Source organism: Melanerpes formicivorus, unplaced genomic scaffold (genome assembly GCF_026170545.1).
Source record: "Melanerpes formicivorus ecotype bairdi unplaced genomic scaffold, bMelFor1.0.p_v2 SCAF_45, whole genome shotgun sequence".
NCBI lineage: Eukaryota > Metazoa > Chordata > Aves > Piciformes > Picidae > Melanerpes > Melanerpes formicivorus.
Window position 1 is genome coordinate 1,616,029 of NW_027142397.1, and position 17,384 is coordinate 1,633,412.

General features: G+C 57.5%; 1 protein-coding gene across 4 annotated transcripts; it reads right to left on the bottom strand.

Annotated features, from left to right (window-relative positions):
- Nucleotides 1-679: 679 nt before the first annotated feature.
- On the bottom strand, nt 680-15,661 carry NIPAL3 (NIPA like domain containing 3). Of its 4 annotated transcripts, XM_068159144.1 has the most exons (13): nt 14,830-15,073; nt 13,769-13,854; nt 13,456-13,685; nt 11,823-11,891; nt 11,179-11,350; nt 11,008-11,067; nt 9,881-10,026; nt 9,081-9,177; nt 7,528-7,663; nt 6,385-6,473; nt 5,982-6,045; nt 5,034-5,128; nt 680-3,941 (listed from the first exon to the last, which is right to left on the bottom strand). In XM_068159144.1, the coding sequence occupies exons 3-13, from the start codon at nt 13,552-13,554 to the stop codon at nt 3,742-3,744; spliced, it is 1,227 nt and encodes a 408-aa protein (XP_068015245.1). In that variant the 5' UTR covers nt 13,555-13,685; nt 13,769-13,854; nt 14,830-15,073; the 3' UTR covers nt 680-3,741. The 4 variants fall into 4 exon arrangements, with proteins under 4 accessions (XP_068015245.1, XP_068015244.1, XP_068015246.1 ...); XM_068159143.1 differs by lacking the exon at nt 14,830-15,073 and adding an exon at nt 15,576-15,661 and having other exon boundaries at nt 13,456-13,854; XM_068159145.1 differs by lacking the exon at nt 13,769-13,854.
- Nucleotides 15,662-17,384: the final 1,723 nt, after the last annotated feature.

A 17,384-nucleotide genomic window follows, 5' to 3' on the forward strand; every position in this document is an offset into this window, starting at 1 on the left:
CGAGGGTGATCTTCTGCTTGTCCCACTGGACTGGAACCCCCGTGGGGAGTGTTAATGAGGTTGGCAAGCACTTGATGAAGCCACATTGCCAGCATCCTGAATTTGCAAGTGCCTGTATCTCCTTATGGCATTGCTAGGAAGTGCCCTCGAGCTGCCTGCTCTGCCAAGCACAGGAATGAAGGATGGCATCTCCCCCGGGTCAGCATTCCCAACGAGGATGAGAGGTCTTCACTGGCTCAGGGAAGCTTGCTGGAGCCTCAGCTGCAGCACTGAGCTGGCAGGCACACAGAAGCGTGAGTCAGGCCCCCACTAAGCTCAGGCTGTTGTGATCTGCCTCCTCTTACGTGTTCCCCTGCTCCTCCAGGCTATACTTGGATCACATTTTCAAGCTCTTTTCCAACATCATGACTGCCAAGATGTATTTTTAAAGCCCTGTAAAACTCAAGAGTTGAAAGTAAACTGTGTGACTGGTAGAGCTGACTTGGAGCCTGATGTTAAATGCTGAGCATTAGTAATGCAGCAGCCCCAAACGTGAGCAATCTGCAGTTCATTTACAAGCAGCCTGCTCAAAAAAGGTCTCTTCCTGTAGCTGGTCCTTAGAGTAGTAAACTAAATCCTGTTTTAACTCCTCTGAAGTCATTAAAGCTGTGTCAAGAGCATGAAGCAGGCCAGAAGCCTGTAGGGTTCAGCACAATCTTTTATTTTCATTTCCAAAGGCCTCACCTAAAAGACAAATCAAATTAAACAGACATGCAGCATTGCTTGGGAGAAAATAAGCAGTTATCCTTGGAGTCCAGTACTGGAAAGCCTGAGTGATTTACACATGTGGATGTCAACAAGAGAACAGTGTAGGCAGCTCATTGTGCACATTCAGCCAGCAGAGGAGCACTGAGTGCTGGGTGAGACAGACACTGAGAGAGTGTTAAGTGCTCTGGTGCGTTGGGAAGCCACAGTGTGGAGAGGCAACAGCTGTCAGCTCACCTGTCAGGAGGAATCCCAGAAGGGCTCAGGTTCGAAGTGACCTCAGAGATGATCTGCTCCAACCTCCCCACCATGGCCTGCTTGAGGCCTCATCCAACCTGGCCTTGAACAGCCCCAGGCAGGAGGCAGCCACAGCCTCCCTGGGCAGCCTGTGCCAGAGTCTCACCACCCTCCTACTGAAGAACTTCTTCCTCAGCTGCAGTCTGACCCTGCTCTGCCTCAGCTCCAAACCCTTCCCCTTTGGCCTGGCTCCAGACCCCCTCATGACAAGTCCCTCTGCAGCCCTCCTGGAATGGAAGGCAGCTCTAAGGTCAAACCAGCTCCTGCCTCCTGGATTGAAAGAGAAGAGATAAGGAAAGTCAGCATTGTTGTACCCTTCCCCTTCAGCCTTCCCTGTCCCAGGCTTTGGTTTGCATTGTTAATGGGCAAAAGCTGCACAGGAGTTCACAAACCACTGATCACCAGGGAGACAGAGCTGAAGGTAGTAAATCAACAAGACAAATGCTCTGGCAGTGGTGGCCCATTCACAGTCCTTATCTCCAGGGACTGAGGCTACAAGAAAAGCTGTTTTGTTTCTTGGTTTCATAAGCTGCAGTGCAGGGGGGGTCACAGATAAGGTCTGCATGGCCAGGCATGCCAGGCTGGTGAAGAAACTTCACCCACAGGTACAACCAGCAGGCCCCTGTGCTTTGCAAGGGTGAGGGGAAAGGGCAGAGCTTTTCCTAAGCTGAGCAAAAATGCTCTGAGGTCCCCCCTGGAGCCTTCTCTTCTCCAGGCTGAACACCCCCAGCTCCCTCAGCCTGGCCTCACAGCAGAGCTGCTCCAGCCCTTGGTTCCTCTGGACCTGCTCCAGCAGCTCTGTGTCCTTCTGATGCTGGGGACAGCAGAGCTGGAGGCAGGACTGGAGGCGAGGTCTGAGCAGAGCTGGAGGCAGGGCTGGAGGTGAGGTCTCAGCAGAGCTGGAGGCAGGGCTGGAGGTGAGGTCTCAGCAGAGCTGGAGGCCGGGCTGGAGGTGAGGTCTCAGCAGAGCTGGAGGCAGGGCTGGAGGTGAGGTCTCAGCAGAACAGAGCCCAGGGGCAGAATCCCTTCTCTTGCCCTGCTGCCCACGCTCCTCTGGCTGCAACCCAGCACACAGCTGGGAAGCTTCTCAGCAACCCACACCCCCAAGGCTCTCTCTTCAGAGCTGCTCTCAACCCTCTGCACCCAGCCTGGATCTGTGCCTGGGACTGGCCTGACAATCCCAAGTATTTCCAGACTCAATTTGTATTCACAGCTGGCCAAGCAAACAGGCAGCTAACAGTTGTGCTGTCATGTACAGCAGGAAGAACCCAGAAGAACTATGTACAAGTCAGTAGAATCCTTGGGCATTTTTGGTAGTGGGAACAGAAGCTGGCCCTGGGTCAGCTGAGAAGTAAAATCCACAAATGCAGAAAGCCACTGCTGGAAGTCCAAGGTGCACCCAACCCCCTGCTGTCACAGCAACCTCTCCACAGTGCAGAGAGCACAGCCCCCACTCACTTCAGAGTGAGCCCCCAGCCACTCCTCTGTGCACACAAGGCAAGGCTGAGGACCGACTGAAACCCCAAACAATGACTCTGAGAGGGGAGGTTGGCATCACAGTGCCAGCCCCACCTGCCAGGCCAGCAGGTGTTGTACTTTGTCCTTTTCACTTCAGTTCTCCTCTCTGTGTCTATTCTCCCTTCCTGTCAGCTTGTAGCCATCTCTGGGAGGCTGGAAAGATAAATACTATTGAGTCCACAATGCTGCATTGCTCTTCCAGGCCTCACTCAGTGCTGGGCTGGGCACACTTCTGGCTGCTCCTCAGACCACTAGCTTCTGCTCACTTCTTTAAGAGACTAAAAGGAAGGGACCACAGCCTACAACTGAGCTTTTCAGCTAAGGAATGCCAGCACCTTTGAGCATTTCAGATCACCAAGCAGCTGGAAATCTTGCCTCAGCCAGGCAGAAAGGTGATGGAGAATGAGGACCTCAGCAAGAGCCACCCAAAAATTCCCCCCAGCCACCAGCCACGTTGCTCTTCTCACTTCCTCTTCTTGCAGTGAGCAGTGATCCCCTCTGCACCCCTGAATCCACCTGCAGCTCTGCTGTGGAAGCAGCAAGCTGGCAAATCACCTTGGTTCTAACCTGCCTCCCAGTCCAGTGGGGCTGGCCAAGCAGCTCACATTCTCAGTGCATACATCAGAGCAGTGGGACAGAAGTGCCCAAGACTCACATTTGGGAGGGATGAAGTAGCTTTTGCTTAGCCTCTCAGGACTCAGCCCTCTCAGGACTGCTGCTCAAAACCAATTCCATCTTATTGCCACGTGAGGGGAGCTTGGTGCTCAGGCAGGGACAGGAGGAGCTACAACTCTCCTGGCCATCCCTGCACAGCCTCTGCAAAGGGAAGCTGAAACCCTGCCCTCCCCTCTCTCTCAGCAGCTCCTGGAAGCTAAACTCCCTCCCAGCAGGGCCAAAACCTGCACAGTCACTTCTGTCCCCACAGCTCTGCGTTTCCCCAGCCCCTGCAGGCTGCTGCACTCCCTGCTTGGCACTGCCAGCCAGAGCTGGGATCTCCCCTTGCCCAGACAAACCCTTCCCAGCTCCACAGCTGCAGAGAGCTGGAGATTTCAATCATCAGCCTTGGAAGTGAAGTTTGGAGAGGAGCTTTGCATTCTAATCAGGGTTGGCTTTGCACTGTTTTAAGAGGCAGACAAATGCAGGTCACACTGTGATGCTTCAGCTCAGTCCCTCGAAGGTCACTCACTCCTCCTTGCTGTGCTCCAGCACTCGGTAGGGTGGAGCAGAGACTCCTTTGGATCCATGCTGCTCCTGCACGATGGGCAAGGTAGCTGGGGTGTAAATCTCTGGCATGCTGTCATTGTTCTCTAGGGCCCCGTAGGAAAAAGAGGCTTTGAGGTCAGGCTGCACTGCAATCCCTTTGTCATGCATGTTCTGCATGCCTGAAAAGAGCAGAGACAGAGATTAAGTGCTTAGGAACAGAAGTGCATCCCTCCTGCTCCCTGTGCCAGCAGCAAGGGATGACAAAGCCTGGGTGCTTGTGGTGCTCATCAATTCCTTGAGTGCTAAATGGAAGCCATCAGGGCCTGCTGCCTGCCACTGGAGCAGCTAATGAAGCAAGAAGCTGCCAGTGAATGAGGGCTGGCAGCCTTCCTCCAGCTCAGCTGTGCTTCCCCAGCTGAAACTTCTGCTCCCCTTAGCCTCTACCTTTTGGCACAGATCTCAGCCTTTCCCACCCCTCAGTTCTTCCTGCTGGATAACACTGAGCCCAGTTCCAAGCATGGGACCAAAACTAGGTGATGATCTTAAAGGCCTTTTCCACACAGATGATTCTGGGATTCCAGTTCATCTGCCCAGTCCAGAGGAGGCCACAAAGATGAGCCAAGGGCTGGAGCAGCTCTGCTGTGAGGCCAGGCTGAGGGAGCTGGGGGAGTTCAGCCTGGAGAAGAGAAGGCTCATGGGGGACCTCAGAGCTGCCTGCCAGGAGCTGAAGTACAGGAAGGCTGCAGAGAGACTTTTCCTGAGGGTGTCTGAGCCAGGCCAAAGGGAAATGGTTGGAAGCTGAGACAGAGCAGGGTCAGACTGGAGCTGAGGAAGTTCTGCAGCAGGAGGGAGCTGAGACTCTGGAATAAGTTGCCCTGGCAGGCTGTGGCTGCCTCCTCCCTAGGGGTGTTCGAGGCCAGGCTGGGTGAGGCCTTGAGCAGCTGAGTCTGGCTGAGAGGTGTCCCTGGGCATGGTTGGAGCAGATGAGCTCTGAGGCCCCTTCCAACCTGAGCCATTCCATGACTCCAGAGCTGTGATGAAACATGCCATCCATCCTCTCTGGTGCCAGAGGGCCCAGCACAAACGATCTCCTCTTCCCTGCTCCAGGCAAAGCATGCACATCCCCCTCATGAAGCACAAAGAGAAGACCAAACTGGAAAGCAACAGAGCTGCCTGATGCACCCAGGCAGCCTCCAGCCCCTAGAGCCTCAGCTCTCACTGTGAAGCCCAACACTGAGGAGCCTGCTGAAGCACTTGGTTTGTCCTCTTACCTGGCATGGCATCCATTGAGATGTAAGGTTCAAATGGGACAGATTTCTTCCTGTTTCTTGTGATCAGGAAGACACCCAGAAATGCTATGAGGCACCTGAGAGAGAAGACAAGACCTCCTGAGATCATTCTGAGAGGCAGAGGAGGGAACAGGGCCTGCTGGTGCTTCTCAGTGCCTATCCTGTGGCTCCAGAAAGAATTCCCAGGGGGAAAGTAAGGAACTGGGAAGTCAGCTGCAGGGAAGGGCCTCAGCTTCCAGCCCTCTGCAAAAGGATGTCAGAGAAGGTGAGACTGCTCTGACTGCAGCACAGTGCAGACCAGTTTTCATGGTAACTCAAGGCAAAAGGAAGCATATCAAGAGTTGGCTTTCCTGGAGGAGACTCCAGGATTTAGCAGCTTGCCCTCTGCAAGGCTCCCCACAGGCAGGCCACCACCACCTCCCATCTGATGTCCCCAGGGTGCTGGCAGAAGTCACAGTTCAGGGCATTCATTTCCCAGTTGGGAGCTTGTGGACTCTCCTGCTCTGGAGACATTCCAAACCCCCCTGGATGTGTCCCTGTGAGACCTGCCCTAGCTGAGCCTGCTCTGGCAGAGGGCTTGGACTGGGTGATCTCCCCAGCTCCCTTCCAAGCCCTAACACTCTGATTCTGGGAAGGCTCAGTGCAAAACCTCACTGAGATGCCCAGGGATGGCTTCTCTTGGTTACTCTGCATTCATGGGCAGGACACTGGGAAAGCCAGCCCACATGCTTGAAGCTCCAAGCTGATCCCAGCACAGCCAGGGAGGGATTTAGTGCTTGTCACGGTCCAGTTCCAGCAGGAGACTGAGCTGTGAGCCACCCTCTGCTCCACCAGAGAAACTGCCCCTCCAAGGCACCCCCTGGTGTACTTGGATAGAGAGAGAGTCACATGAAGCAACACTTCTCTGCCAAGGAAACCCTCAGCACTTACCCAAGTGCAAACATGCAGATGTGGAGGACATCTTCCCCAGTGAAATCCAAGTAGAAAGTTGCTCCTGGAAAGGCAAATAAACCTCATGAGCAACCAGTGCTGCACCTCCAGAAGCCACATCAGGCAAGATTCCTGTTTCTCCAGGCAGCACCTTGAGGGTTTCCATGCTCTCAGGGCAGGAGGGGAGGGGAGGGGGTGGCCTCCTTTCCCCTCTCCCACAGCTCATTGCCAAACCCTTCACACTGCCACTGCCAAGAGCTCTCCTGCCGCTCCCCGCTGGAGGTGGCAGGGCAGCCTCCCCTGCAGCACAGCAGCTAGGGCAGACTTGTCCCTGCTGGGCTAGGAGGTGGGGAAGGAAGCACTGCTGGAAGCCTGTGTGCCAGCAGAGCCTGGACACTGTTACCTGCAGTGATGGCTGCAGTGGTGGAGAGGATGTAGCCGACGCTGGCGATCTGCGAGGAGTCGTAGAGCTGAGAGGCCTGAGCCAGAAACCTGCCACACAGGGACAGACAACAGGAGGTGACTGGGGAAGGAGGGACAAGCTGTGGAGCAGCCCCCAGGGGCCAGCTGTGGAGGGCTGGAAACAGCTTTCCAGAGTCATGCACCAGTTTAAGAGACCTTATTCCCTTTCTCCCTGAGCCTGCAGCAGCATCCTTTGGAGTTCCTACCAAGGACAGAAAGTGAACCTGAAGCTTGCCCTGACTGAAGGCAGGGAAATTGCTGCCCCTGCAATGTCCCTCCCATCTGGAACAGCTTTTCACCTCTGCTGCTAGCAGCTGGTGGTTGTTACAGCTGTGGAGAGGAATGAAGAGAATCAGAGCCATCACCAGCAGCCCTGGTGCTGCACGCTGGGTGCAGCCAGGGCACAGACACTGCTGGATTTGCCTCCACTGCTTTGCCAATGCCTGAGGGATGGATAAATTTGGGATTAGAACTGCTTGGCAGTGCCACCACATGGCAAAGCAAAGAACACAACCACCCCAGGCTCCTCTGACAGGGAACTGAGGGCAGGTCACAGGAGCCAATGGAGGCAGAGGGTGGTTGGACTTGATGGTCTTGATAATGGTGTTGACTGTTCAGCCTGGAGAGGAGAAGGCTCTGGGGAGACCTTAGAGCAGCCTTCCAGTACCTGAGGGGGGCTACAAGAAAGCTGCAGGGAGGCTTTTTGCAAGGGCTTGTAGTGACAGGGTGAGAGGGGATGGATTGAAGCTTGAGGAAGAGAGGTTTAGACTGGACATGAGGAAGAAATTCTCAACAGTGAGGGTGGGGAGAGCCTGGCACAGGCTGCCCAGGGAGGCTGTGGCTGCCCCCTCCCTGAAGGTGTTGAAGGCCAGGCCTCGAGCAGCCTGGGCTGGTGGGAGGTGTCCCTGCCCGTGGCAGGGGCTTGGAATGAGATGATCTTGAAGGTCCCTTCCAACCCAACCTATTCTATGAACCTATGAACCTGGCAGGGCTTCCCCAGCCATGGTGGTTGTGTCACAGCAAGGAGGCACTGAGCAGTGAGCCCAGGGCCCAGCACAAGGACAGAGGGAGCTGAGTGCCTTACGTTGCTTGGTAGAGCGCCGTAGCGACCATGCACACCAACATGATGTAGAATATGGGGTAGTCCAGCTGCAAGTTCCCTTGGATGGAGACCACAAGCATGCCTGCCACGGCCTTCACTGTCACCACAGTCATGGAACCTGTGAAATGTTCACCAGAGCTCAGCTGAGGCACCTGAGGGACGCTCGGGGGGCAGACCGCTGCACCTGCGCTCCACAGGAGGCAGTCCTGAGGTCCCTGCAGGGAGGCACTGCAGTGGGCTGCCAAGAGAACTTGTGCATGCCCCATCCCTGGAAGTGTTTGAGGCCAGGCTGGATGAGGCCTTGAGCAACCTGGGCTAGTGGAATGTACCTCTGCCCATGGCAGGGGGCTAGGAGTGGATGATCTCCAAGGCCCTTTGCAACTCCAAGCATTCTGTGGTTCCCATTTCGTGAAAGCACAAGGCAGGGCCACTCAGAGTGGGGACAGCTCCCCTGGCTCATAATGCCAGCAGCCTCTCAGGCACCACTCACTGAAACCCAGCCCCACTCCCTTCAAAGGCACAGCAAAGAGAGCACTGCAGTCACTGAGGCTGCACCAACAGCTGCAACTGAGGAGTGGGACACAGCTTAGCAGCACTGCCTCACTGCCTTGCTCTTATGCAGCCTCTTTCAACTTTAATTGGTCACAGTTGCTTAAAGAAAACCCAGCAGGCTCATGCAGAGAGAGGGGCAGGTGAAGTCCTGGCCTCCCCAAAGTCACTGCAGGGCCCCACTGTGAGCACTTGGCCCCAAGCCCAGAGGCTCTCCCAGCAGGGCCAAGCTGGCACAGCAGAGGGCTTCTCATCATGTCTGCAGCCAAACAGCAGGAGAATTCTTGTAGGTCAAATCCTCTCTTCCACCCACTGGACAGATAAGACCTGGCAGTGTGCTCTGCATGCAGAGGGTAAACAACTCCACCAAGCAGTCTGCACTAGCTGCAGCTGGCAGATTCCTTGCCAGTAAGGGAAGTAAACCTTGAGTGCTCAAAGGTCATTTGCAAAGGTCCTGAACATCACTGCAAGGCTTCACCTAACCTGCAGCAGAGCAGATTGGTGCACTCTGGGACATGGAATAGGTTCACTTCATTCCCTGTAGGCCACAGATGCTTCAGTTTGCTGCAGTTTACTCTTCTAAGCCAGGCTCAGCTCTTACAACACCACAGAATGGGAGGGGCTGGGAGGGACCTCTGGAGATCATGGAGTCCAACCCCCCTGCCAAGGTAGGGTCACCTAAAGGTCACACAGGATCTCATCCAGGAGGGTTCTGAATTGTCTCCAGAGATGGAGCCTCCACCACCTCTCTGGGCAGCCTGCTCCAGTGCTCTGCCACCCTCAAGGAAGTTCCTCCTCATGCTCTGATGGAACTTCTTTGTGCCCATTGCCCTTGCCCTGTCACTGGGCACCACTGTCCCATCCCCCTGGCACCCACCCTTTAAGTGTTGAGCAGCAGGCCCAGGCAGAGCCCAGCTGATCCCTGGAGAACACACTGCAGCCAGGCTTTGTGCTGCACCATCTCCCCTCAGCTCAGAGCCACTCACCCAGCAAAGCCACCAGCAGCAGAATAACCACAATGTAATTGGCATTTCTCTCCTTGTAGAAATACAGCAGCAGGCAGAACAGGATGATCTCCACCAGCTGCAACAGAGAGGAAGGACACTCTGACCACACAGGAGGGGCTTGGCAGCAAATGGATTCTGAGCCAGGCAAACACTGGAGCCACACAACAGGGCAAGGCAGAGGGGAATGAGGATCCCACACCTCTATGGATCCCATTCAGCATGATCTTAGCTCCTCATTAGATGAGGTGTTCAATGGTTTCTTGCTGAACAGGAAGCAAGGGACGTTTGTGACAGGACCTTCATGGTAAAGCAGCAGATGGAACAGTCCTGACTGATGAGCCACCCCAGAGAGCTCAGCCTGCTGCCCAGGCCCTGGGCCCTGGAGCACACAGCTCCAGTCAAGCCCACAGATCCCCCTAGGACTGCTCAAGGACAGATTGATGGCTCCAGAGAAAGTCACTCCAGAAAAGGGCCAGAAGCAGGCAGAGCCTTTGGAGCCCTCTGGAGCAGCTGCTCTCAGCTGCCATCCATCCCAGAGGCTGAAGCTGCCAGCTCAGGGAGGGAAGGAGCTGCTAACAACTCTCAAGGGAGTCCAGCCCTAACAGAGTCACTCAAAGAATGGGAGGGCTCCTGCAGGTGTGGCCACAGACAAGGTGGAACTGAGGGCAGGGGAAGCTGGGAGAGGTTTGTCAGCAAGCACAAGGGATGTGGTTAGTGACAGGAGAGAAGGATGCAGGCAGGGAGCAGGACACTCTCCCCCCTTTCCTGGGCCCCCTTACCATATACAAGAGAAATGGCCAGCTCACTAAGTGCCTAGTGATATTCTCTCCTGTCATCTTCTCATGACTATTAGGTCCAAATGTTATCAGCAGGTAAGTTCCAACAATTGCCAAACCACAGCCTACAAAGGACAAAAGATAGCGCCCTGGGGGCAGCCAAGGGACAGAGAGAGAGGGGAGAAGGTTAGTGGGGTTAGTGTGGCTGCACACAGCAGCCCTGCACATGCACAAGGCCTGTGGGGACGCTCCCCTGGCTGCTTCATTCCTCTGCCCTTCGTGCCCCACCTCCCAAAGAGCAGAGCCAAAGCCACCCTGGGCCCTGGCTGTGCTGCCAGCCCAGAGGAGGAGCTCACAGCAGGTAGCAGCTGCTAAACAAAGAGGAGCTGCAAGAGCCCTCGGGGAGCCTTAGCCCAGCCTGGCACTGCCCACAGCCCATTCTCCAGGGAAAGGCAGGATGAGAGCCCCCAGCTCTGCAGATGGGACCCAGGCAGCTCAGCTGTGCCTGCACTGGCACAGAACCAAAGCCCTGGGCTGCAGCCTCAGCCCAGAGAGCAGTGAGGGTGGGGAGACACTGGAACAGGTCAGGTTGTGGCTGTCCCCTCCCTGGAGGTGTTCAGGGCCAGGTTGGATGAGGCCTTGAGCAGCCAGGGCTGGTAGGAGGGGTCCCAGGGGTGGGACTGGATGAGCTTTAGGATCCCTCCCAACCCAAACCATGCTATGAATCTATGGCCCACAGTTCCCAGATCCTGCAGGCACCATTCCCATGGAGTCCCAGGATCTGGGAGGTTCAGAGGGTTTGGCACAAGTTAGAAAACAAACAACAAAGAACCCCAATCCAACCCCCCCCAACCCAACCCCAACCCCACAACCCAACCCCAACCCCCCCAGCACTGCTCACAGAGGACATCTGAACCTGAGGAGCTGCAGAGCCCAGCGTGGTGCAGCCTGGAAGGGACCTCTGGCAATCACCCAGCCCAGCCCCATGCCAGAGCAGGTTTGCCTGGGCCAGGCTGACACAGCTGCTGGAGATCTCACCACCCCTCCAGTCATGATCCTGGAGAGGGGATGGTCTGTGTTGAAGGGGTTGTGAACAGGCAGGGAAAACAAGAAGGAACCTTGGAACTTACTCAGAAACTCCTTGGGCTTCCACTTTTCTTTAATGAAGATAATTCCTATGATTGCACTGGCTGGGGAAAGGGGGAGGGGAAACACCAGAGAGAGAGAGCTGTGCATCAGCCAGCCACCAGCAACCCAGCCCTGCCTCAGCCTGGCGAGGCTGTGGCCTCTCTGCCCCTTACCTACAACAGACACTGCACTGAGTGGCACAATCAGGGAGAGAGGAGCAAAGGCATAGGAGGAGAAGACTCCCAGCTCCCCCAGCAGCAGCAGCAGCAGCCCACACCACCAGGTCTTGGTTCTGAAGTAGGCTCGGGGGTCCTTGGAGCCTGCCAGCCGGATGTGGCTGTACTTCTAGAGAAGGAAAGCAAGGCTCAGAGATGATGGAGTGGAGCAGCTCCCTGCTGAGGGAGCTGGGGCTCTGCAGCCTGCAGCAGAGGAGCCTGAGGGCTGCCCTCACTGCTGGGCTAAGGATGTGCAGGGCAGTGTCAGGAGGATGGAGCCAGGCTCTGCTCAGGCATGGCCAAGCACAGCACAAGGGGCACTGGGGGCAAGCTGGAGCAGAGGAGCTGCATCAGGAACAGAAGGGAAAACCCTTTCACTGTGAGGGTGCTGGAGCCTGGAGCAGGCTGCCCAGAGAGGCTGTGGAGCCTCCTGCTCTGGAGCCATCAACCCCCCTGGATGTGTTCCTGGGTGCCCTGCCCTGGGTGCCCCTGCTCTGGCAGGGGGCTGGGACTGGAGGATCTTTCCTGTTCTCTTCCAAGCCCTAACACTCTGTGACTGCTGCTGTCCAGTGCAGGAGGAGTGTTTGCTTCATGGCACTCACCTGCAGGTTGAGGGCAATACTGGTAACAAGGTGGCCAAAAATAGCCAGCAGGGCTCCAATCAAGTTCTCCTGCAACAGCAAAGCAAAGACACAGGCATGGCATTTGGCCAGGGGGCTCTGCAGGAGCCTGGAGCCTTCTGCACAGCCTGGAAGGGAGCAGACCTGTAAAGCAGCTCCAAGATCCCCTGCCCACACAGCCTCTGTTTACCTTCCTGCTTCCCCAGGGCAAGCCAGGGAAGCTCCCTGTGGCTATCTTCCAAATCCCTGAAGCTCAGGGCAAAAGGCAGCAGACAGACCCAAGAGCCTCCCTGAACAGCCACAGAAGGGAGTGAGAGGGCTGCAGGCTAGAGCCTGAGACCAGCCCAGGCTGGGGGAGGAGGAGGCTGCCAGCAGCTCTGCAGAAGCACACCTGAGGGTGCCCACAATGGGCACTGGCAGCCCAGAAGGGCAGTGGCAGCCTGGGCTGCATCCAAAGCAGCATGGCCAGAGGTGGAGAGCAGATCCTGCCCCTCAGCTCTGCGCTGGGGAGAGCTCACCTGCAGGGCTGGGGCCAGCTCTGGAGCCCTCAGCACAGGAAGGGCTTGGGGCTGAGCAGGAGGGTCCAGAGAAGGCCAGGAATGTGCTCAGGGGGTTGGAGCAGCTCTGCTCTGGGGACAGGCTGAGGGAGCTGGGGGTGTTCAGCTTGGGGAAGAGGAGGAGGCTCCAGGGGAGACCTTTCCTGTGGAAAACTCTTTTTGTGAGGCTGTTTGCTGCCCTGGGATTGAGCAGTGGGAACCAGGAGCACCTGCACTGCGTCCTGTGGGTCACATCTAAAGAACTGCTCTGCTCCTCCCTTCTCTGCTGGCTCAGGGGAGGACTGAGCCTAAGCAGGCAGCTCAGTTCTCACAGATTTTATGCTGCTTTTTGTAGGAACTAATTATCCCAAGGCAACAGGGGACTGGTAGCAGCCCCCAGCAGGCCCCCAGCCCCTCCTCCATTAGCATTCCCAACTCAGCAACAACTCTCACGGTCTGAAGAAGAATTTGAAACACAGAAGAATGCAAAGCAGGCTGAGTCACAACGGCAATGCACTCTGGGAGGGAAGGGAAGAGCCTGAGGCTGAGCCAGGCCACTTAGCATTTGTGTCTAGAGCTCATCAGGTGTCATTAGCACTCTTCATGGCAGTGCTGCTCCCCAACACAGAGCCTGCTACCTCCTTGGATGGCTGTGGGATGACCCAGCTCACATCCCTGCTCCTCCCTGAACACTGAACAGACAGCCCATGGCAGGGGCTTGGAAGGAGATGATCTGTAAGGTCCCTTCCAACCCAAGCCCTTCTGTGACCTCCATTGCTGCAGGCTGGGTCAGTCTGAAGAGGCCCCCAGCAGGGTTCCCTGCACCTAACCTCCTCCAGGCACCCACCCCTCCCAGCTGCCCATCCTTTCTCCACTGTGTTTGGCTCTTCAAGGCACACAGCTTTGTCTCCTGGCTTACACACCCAGCACACAATACCCTGGGGGCCTCCAGGTGAGGCTGAACACCAGCAGTGACTGCCTGCAACAAAACCAGACCAGACCCAACCCAAACTACAGTGGGGCTGCCAGCTCAGATCACTAGCTCAGGCCTTCCAGGGTTAAACAGACACAAAGCTGACCTTGTAAGAGAAGGAGTCAATGTGTGGCTGCACAGAGACTGCTGCTGTGGCCAAGGGGAGCTGCTGAAGCTGCAGGTTGGGACTGCTGCCTCCTTCCATTCTGGTCAGTTGGAGTCTTTGCCTTTCAGCCTCTTTGATGCTGGAGCTTCTCTTCAGAGGAGAGGCTTGGGCCCTGCTGGAAGTGCCTTGTCTGTCACTTGGGGCCACTTCTCCTCCTCCATCCTGTTTCCCTGGGCAAGCAACAATTAGCTCAGCTGAAAACAAAATAAATTGCTGTGCCCTGCCTGCTGCTCTTCCTCCCCTGTCAGCTCACACTGAGGGCAGGGCAGGGCAGGCACCACGTGCAGGAGCACAGCTGAGGCAACAACTCCAGCCAAGTTTTCTTCCTCCAAGGTGATGCTAAGAGGAGAAACAAACAACAAAATACAGAGGATTAAGTCAAACGGACTCAAAACCTGCAGTGAAAGCCACAGCAAGCTCCCTGGGATCAAACTAGCAGCAGAGCTGAGCAGCTCTGAACTGCCTGCTTACACAGCCTCAGAGAGAAACTGGCACAGACCTCCCTTGGCCCCAGGGGTGACACATTCAGCTGGCATTTACCAGCAGGCCTGGCCATCGGCAAAGCTCTCATTAAAAAGCCTCTGAAGTTCTCCAAGCCCTGCTTTTCATTTCCATGCTGCCTCTGTTGTTTGCCCAGGACCCAGCACCACCTCAGTCACGCCAGGCCCACGTGCTAGGGCTGACAGTGCTGCTCTTCATGCAGGCAGACGTCACGGCAGGGGAACTGCTGCCAGCAGACTTCGGAGGCTGAACTGCTCAGAGCCAGGCTCATGAGAGGTGTCTGGAAAGCACCGCACGCAGCAAGCCTGCCCGAGGTCCCTGCAGGCTGCACAGCTCCTTCCAGCAAAGCCCTCCAGGAGCATCGCACAGAGCGGGAGGGTGGCGCCGACACTGCGGGGCTGGGACACAAACCCTCCTGGGGCCACCCCAAGGCTCTTTGAAACGGTGCAAGCTGTGCATGCCCTGGGCTCAGAGCCTGGGCAGGCGGCCTGGGGTCTCCTCTGGAGGCAGCAGGACCCAGCTGGTGCCCCGGCTGCAAGCTCTCCGGCAGCCTTGGCCCCACAGGCACGACTGTCACTGGAGCAGGGCAGGGCAGGAGCTGGCTCAGTGTGGCAGCTGACACACCAGAGGGCAAAGCTACACCGTCCTGAGGGCAGGAGGAGGGCAGAGCCTCCTCCCAGGGCGAGGGAGCGCGGCCGGTGCAGGGCAGAGCCTGGCTGAGGCTGCCCCCAGCTCCCCGCCCGGCTCAGGCCGCCCTGCCCCGCCGAGCCCCGCTGGCAGCCCCCGGCCGCAGGGGCCTGCCCCGGCACCCACCTGCAGGCTCAGGGAGAGGAGCGCCCCCGCCGCCCGCGCCGCGCTGCCCCCATGGCCCGGCCCCTGGCGCCCCCAGCTCCGCTCCCCGGCCGGGCGCCGCCGTCCGTTCCGCCGCCGTCGGTCCCGCTCCGGCCGCTGCGATTTGCCGCCAGCGCTGTCAGTCCGGGGCCGTGCGGCGGCTGCCGGCGGGGACTGGCTGCCGTGCGGAGGCCGGGCCCGGCCCAGCCTATGGGCAGAGCCCGCCCGGGGCGCAGGGCTGGCAGGCGGCGGCAGGAAGGAGCCAGGTTGCGCCGCTCCTGCGGGCGGGGCTGGGGCTGCGGCGGCAGCGCCCTGTGCGGGCCGGGGTCGGCTCCCCGGCCCAGGGCTCCAGGGACATCCGCCACTGCCACCCCCCCCCCTCACCCGGCGGGGTCCATGTCCCGCAGCCTGCCCGGCCCGGCGGACGAGACGCCTGCGGGGCACGCCCCCGAGCCGCCAGCGCCACCTTAAGACGCGAGCGCAGCGCAGCATCTCCGCGCCACCTTAAGCAGCCGCGGGTGGCTCTGAGCGCTCGCTCGTGATTGGGCGCCCGCCGGAAGGCCCCAAGTAACAGCCGCGGCGATTGGAGGAGAGCTCGGCCGTTGTCTCGGCAACCAGGTGGAAGCGATCCCTCGGACGCCGGTTCCGCCGAGGGCCGGAGCGTCCCGAGACTAAGTAGCCGGTTGCGGCGGGGTCAGAACGCTCCCGACCGCACCGCGCTACCTCACCTGGGTGAGCAGGAGGAGTTGGGGCACCCCCGGTGCGGTAGTGGCACTCCCAGCGTTCACTGCGCTACCTGGCGCTCCCGGCATGCCCCGCGCCGCCTCACCTGGGCCGTGGCGTCACTTCCTGTGCCGCGGCGCGGGTCCTTCCTCAGGCGGCTTCCCCGCTCCGGGCCGCGGTTAGCAGGCAGCGTTTCCGTCCCGCCTGCCCTCCTCTCCCCGCGAACCATCGTGCTGCAGGCAGGCAGCGTTTCCCTCCTCTCCCCGCGCACCATCGTGCTGCAGGCAGGCAGCGCCCGCTGCAGCCAGCGGGACGGCAGCGGTTCGCTGAGCGAAGGAAACGAAGGTCGTGGCCCACCCGTTGCATCCCTATAGTAAACCAACTCTGCCCCTCCGACCCTCTGCCGCGGGTTAATAGCTGTGGCTGATGCGGCTTGGAAATAAAGCAGCGGTGCTGCAGGGAGCTGTTGGTGGGGGCGTGGGGGCTCTGGAGCCTGTCCGCCTGCCTGCCCGTCCGCCCGCCTGCCTGTCCGCCCGTCCGCAGGCGCTCCCCGGAGGTGCTCGGGAGCACGAGGGCCATCAGGCAGAGCCACCCAAGCACAAAGGGCTTTAAAAGTGCCGTTAAATCGTGCCCCTGCTGCTGTGTCTTTTTCAACAGTCGATAGCGTGCTGCCCTGTGGCACTGCCCTGTGGCACTGCCCCAGCTCCTCGTCCTGTTCATCACACCTGTCCTTAGCACTCGCTCAGACTTCTTCACCAGCCTTCCCTGGGAGCTCATCTCCAGCCCTGGCCTGTCCTTGGCCACAAACACACTTAGGTTTTCGTGGAGCTTCTGTTTACACTTCCCTAAGGCAGCACTGTTGCCAGTGCAGCCACCCCTGCCCATCCCAGCAGGAGAGCTTGGTTAGGTGATGCAGCAGTGGCTTTGCTGTGACACCTCTGTGACAGACTACAGCTTGAAACCCTGCAGTAGCTTCTGCCTCACTCTTAAAGCCAACCTCCCCAACAGTGCTTCAAAGTCTTCCCCCCACACACCTCCTTTTGGCTGCTTGTATAAAACAGGGGCATGAATTGCTGATTTCTTGGCTTGAATCCTGCACTCACATTAAATTTACCTTACAAATCCTCTTTGGAATGAATCCTGGGTTTGTATTTCCCTCTCTCCTGCAGCTCCACAGCCAGAATTCTGTTTGCATTGGCTGCTCCCTTTCCACTCCAAGCTTTCTTCCAGTCCTTGTAAACACCACAGGGAAATCATCTCAAGGGGGGTTGGAAATTAAGGATTTAACTCTCAAAGCTGTTTCATTACAACCATGTGAGGAACAAGAATGTTTGAAGCTGAGGTCTTTGCTTTGAGCTTATTTACTTAACTTTTCTCTTTTTTTTTTGCAACTCCTGCTTGTGTTTTGCAAGGAGAAGAGCAACCAAGGTGAGATCAAAGTTGTTAAACCAACTCTGTAATCACCCCTGATAACAGGATGAGAGGGATGGTAATGCAGCACTATTGGTTCAAGCCTTGAAGTCACTCCACATACAGCATCCTCTGTTGCCCTCTCCTCCTCTCTCACCCACCCAGCATTGGCTGGGATCCCACCTCCAATCAGCTGGAGCTCACCAGGACACATGCAGATGGATGTGTGTGTGTGAATATCCTGCACTTCTTCTGAGCTTCAGGAGCAAACTGAAAGCAAGAGTGGAGTTAGCACTCCTGTGGTGTCAGCACAAGGTGCCCCCTCCTGCCCTCTGCCATTCTTCCCCCTGATCCTTCCTGGACTCGGAGGAAAGCCACAGAGCTGCTGCAGGCAGTGGAACATC

What these genes read in the sequence shown, in the direction of transcription:
- NIPAL3 (XM_068159143.1), bottom strand. Translation starts at nt 13,554, where the DNA reads ATGGAAGGAGGCAGCAGTCCCAACCTGCAGCTTCAGCAGCTCCCCTTG. An exon ending in CACTGCAGCCATCACTGCAG is followed by an intron (nt 6,046 to 6,384) that starts GTAACAGTGTCC and finishes TTGCCTTTCCAG; the next exon opens with GAGCAACTTTCTACTTGGAT. An exon ending in CTCAATGGATGCCATGCCAG is followed by an intron (nt 3,942 to 5,033) that starts GTAAGAGGACAA and finishes TGCTCTTTTCAG; the next exon opens with GCATGCAGAACATGCATGAC.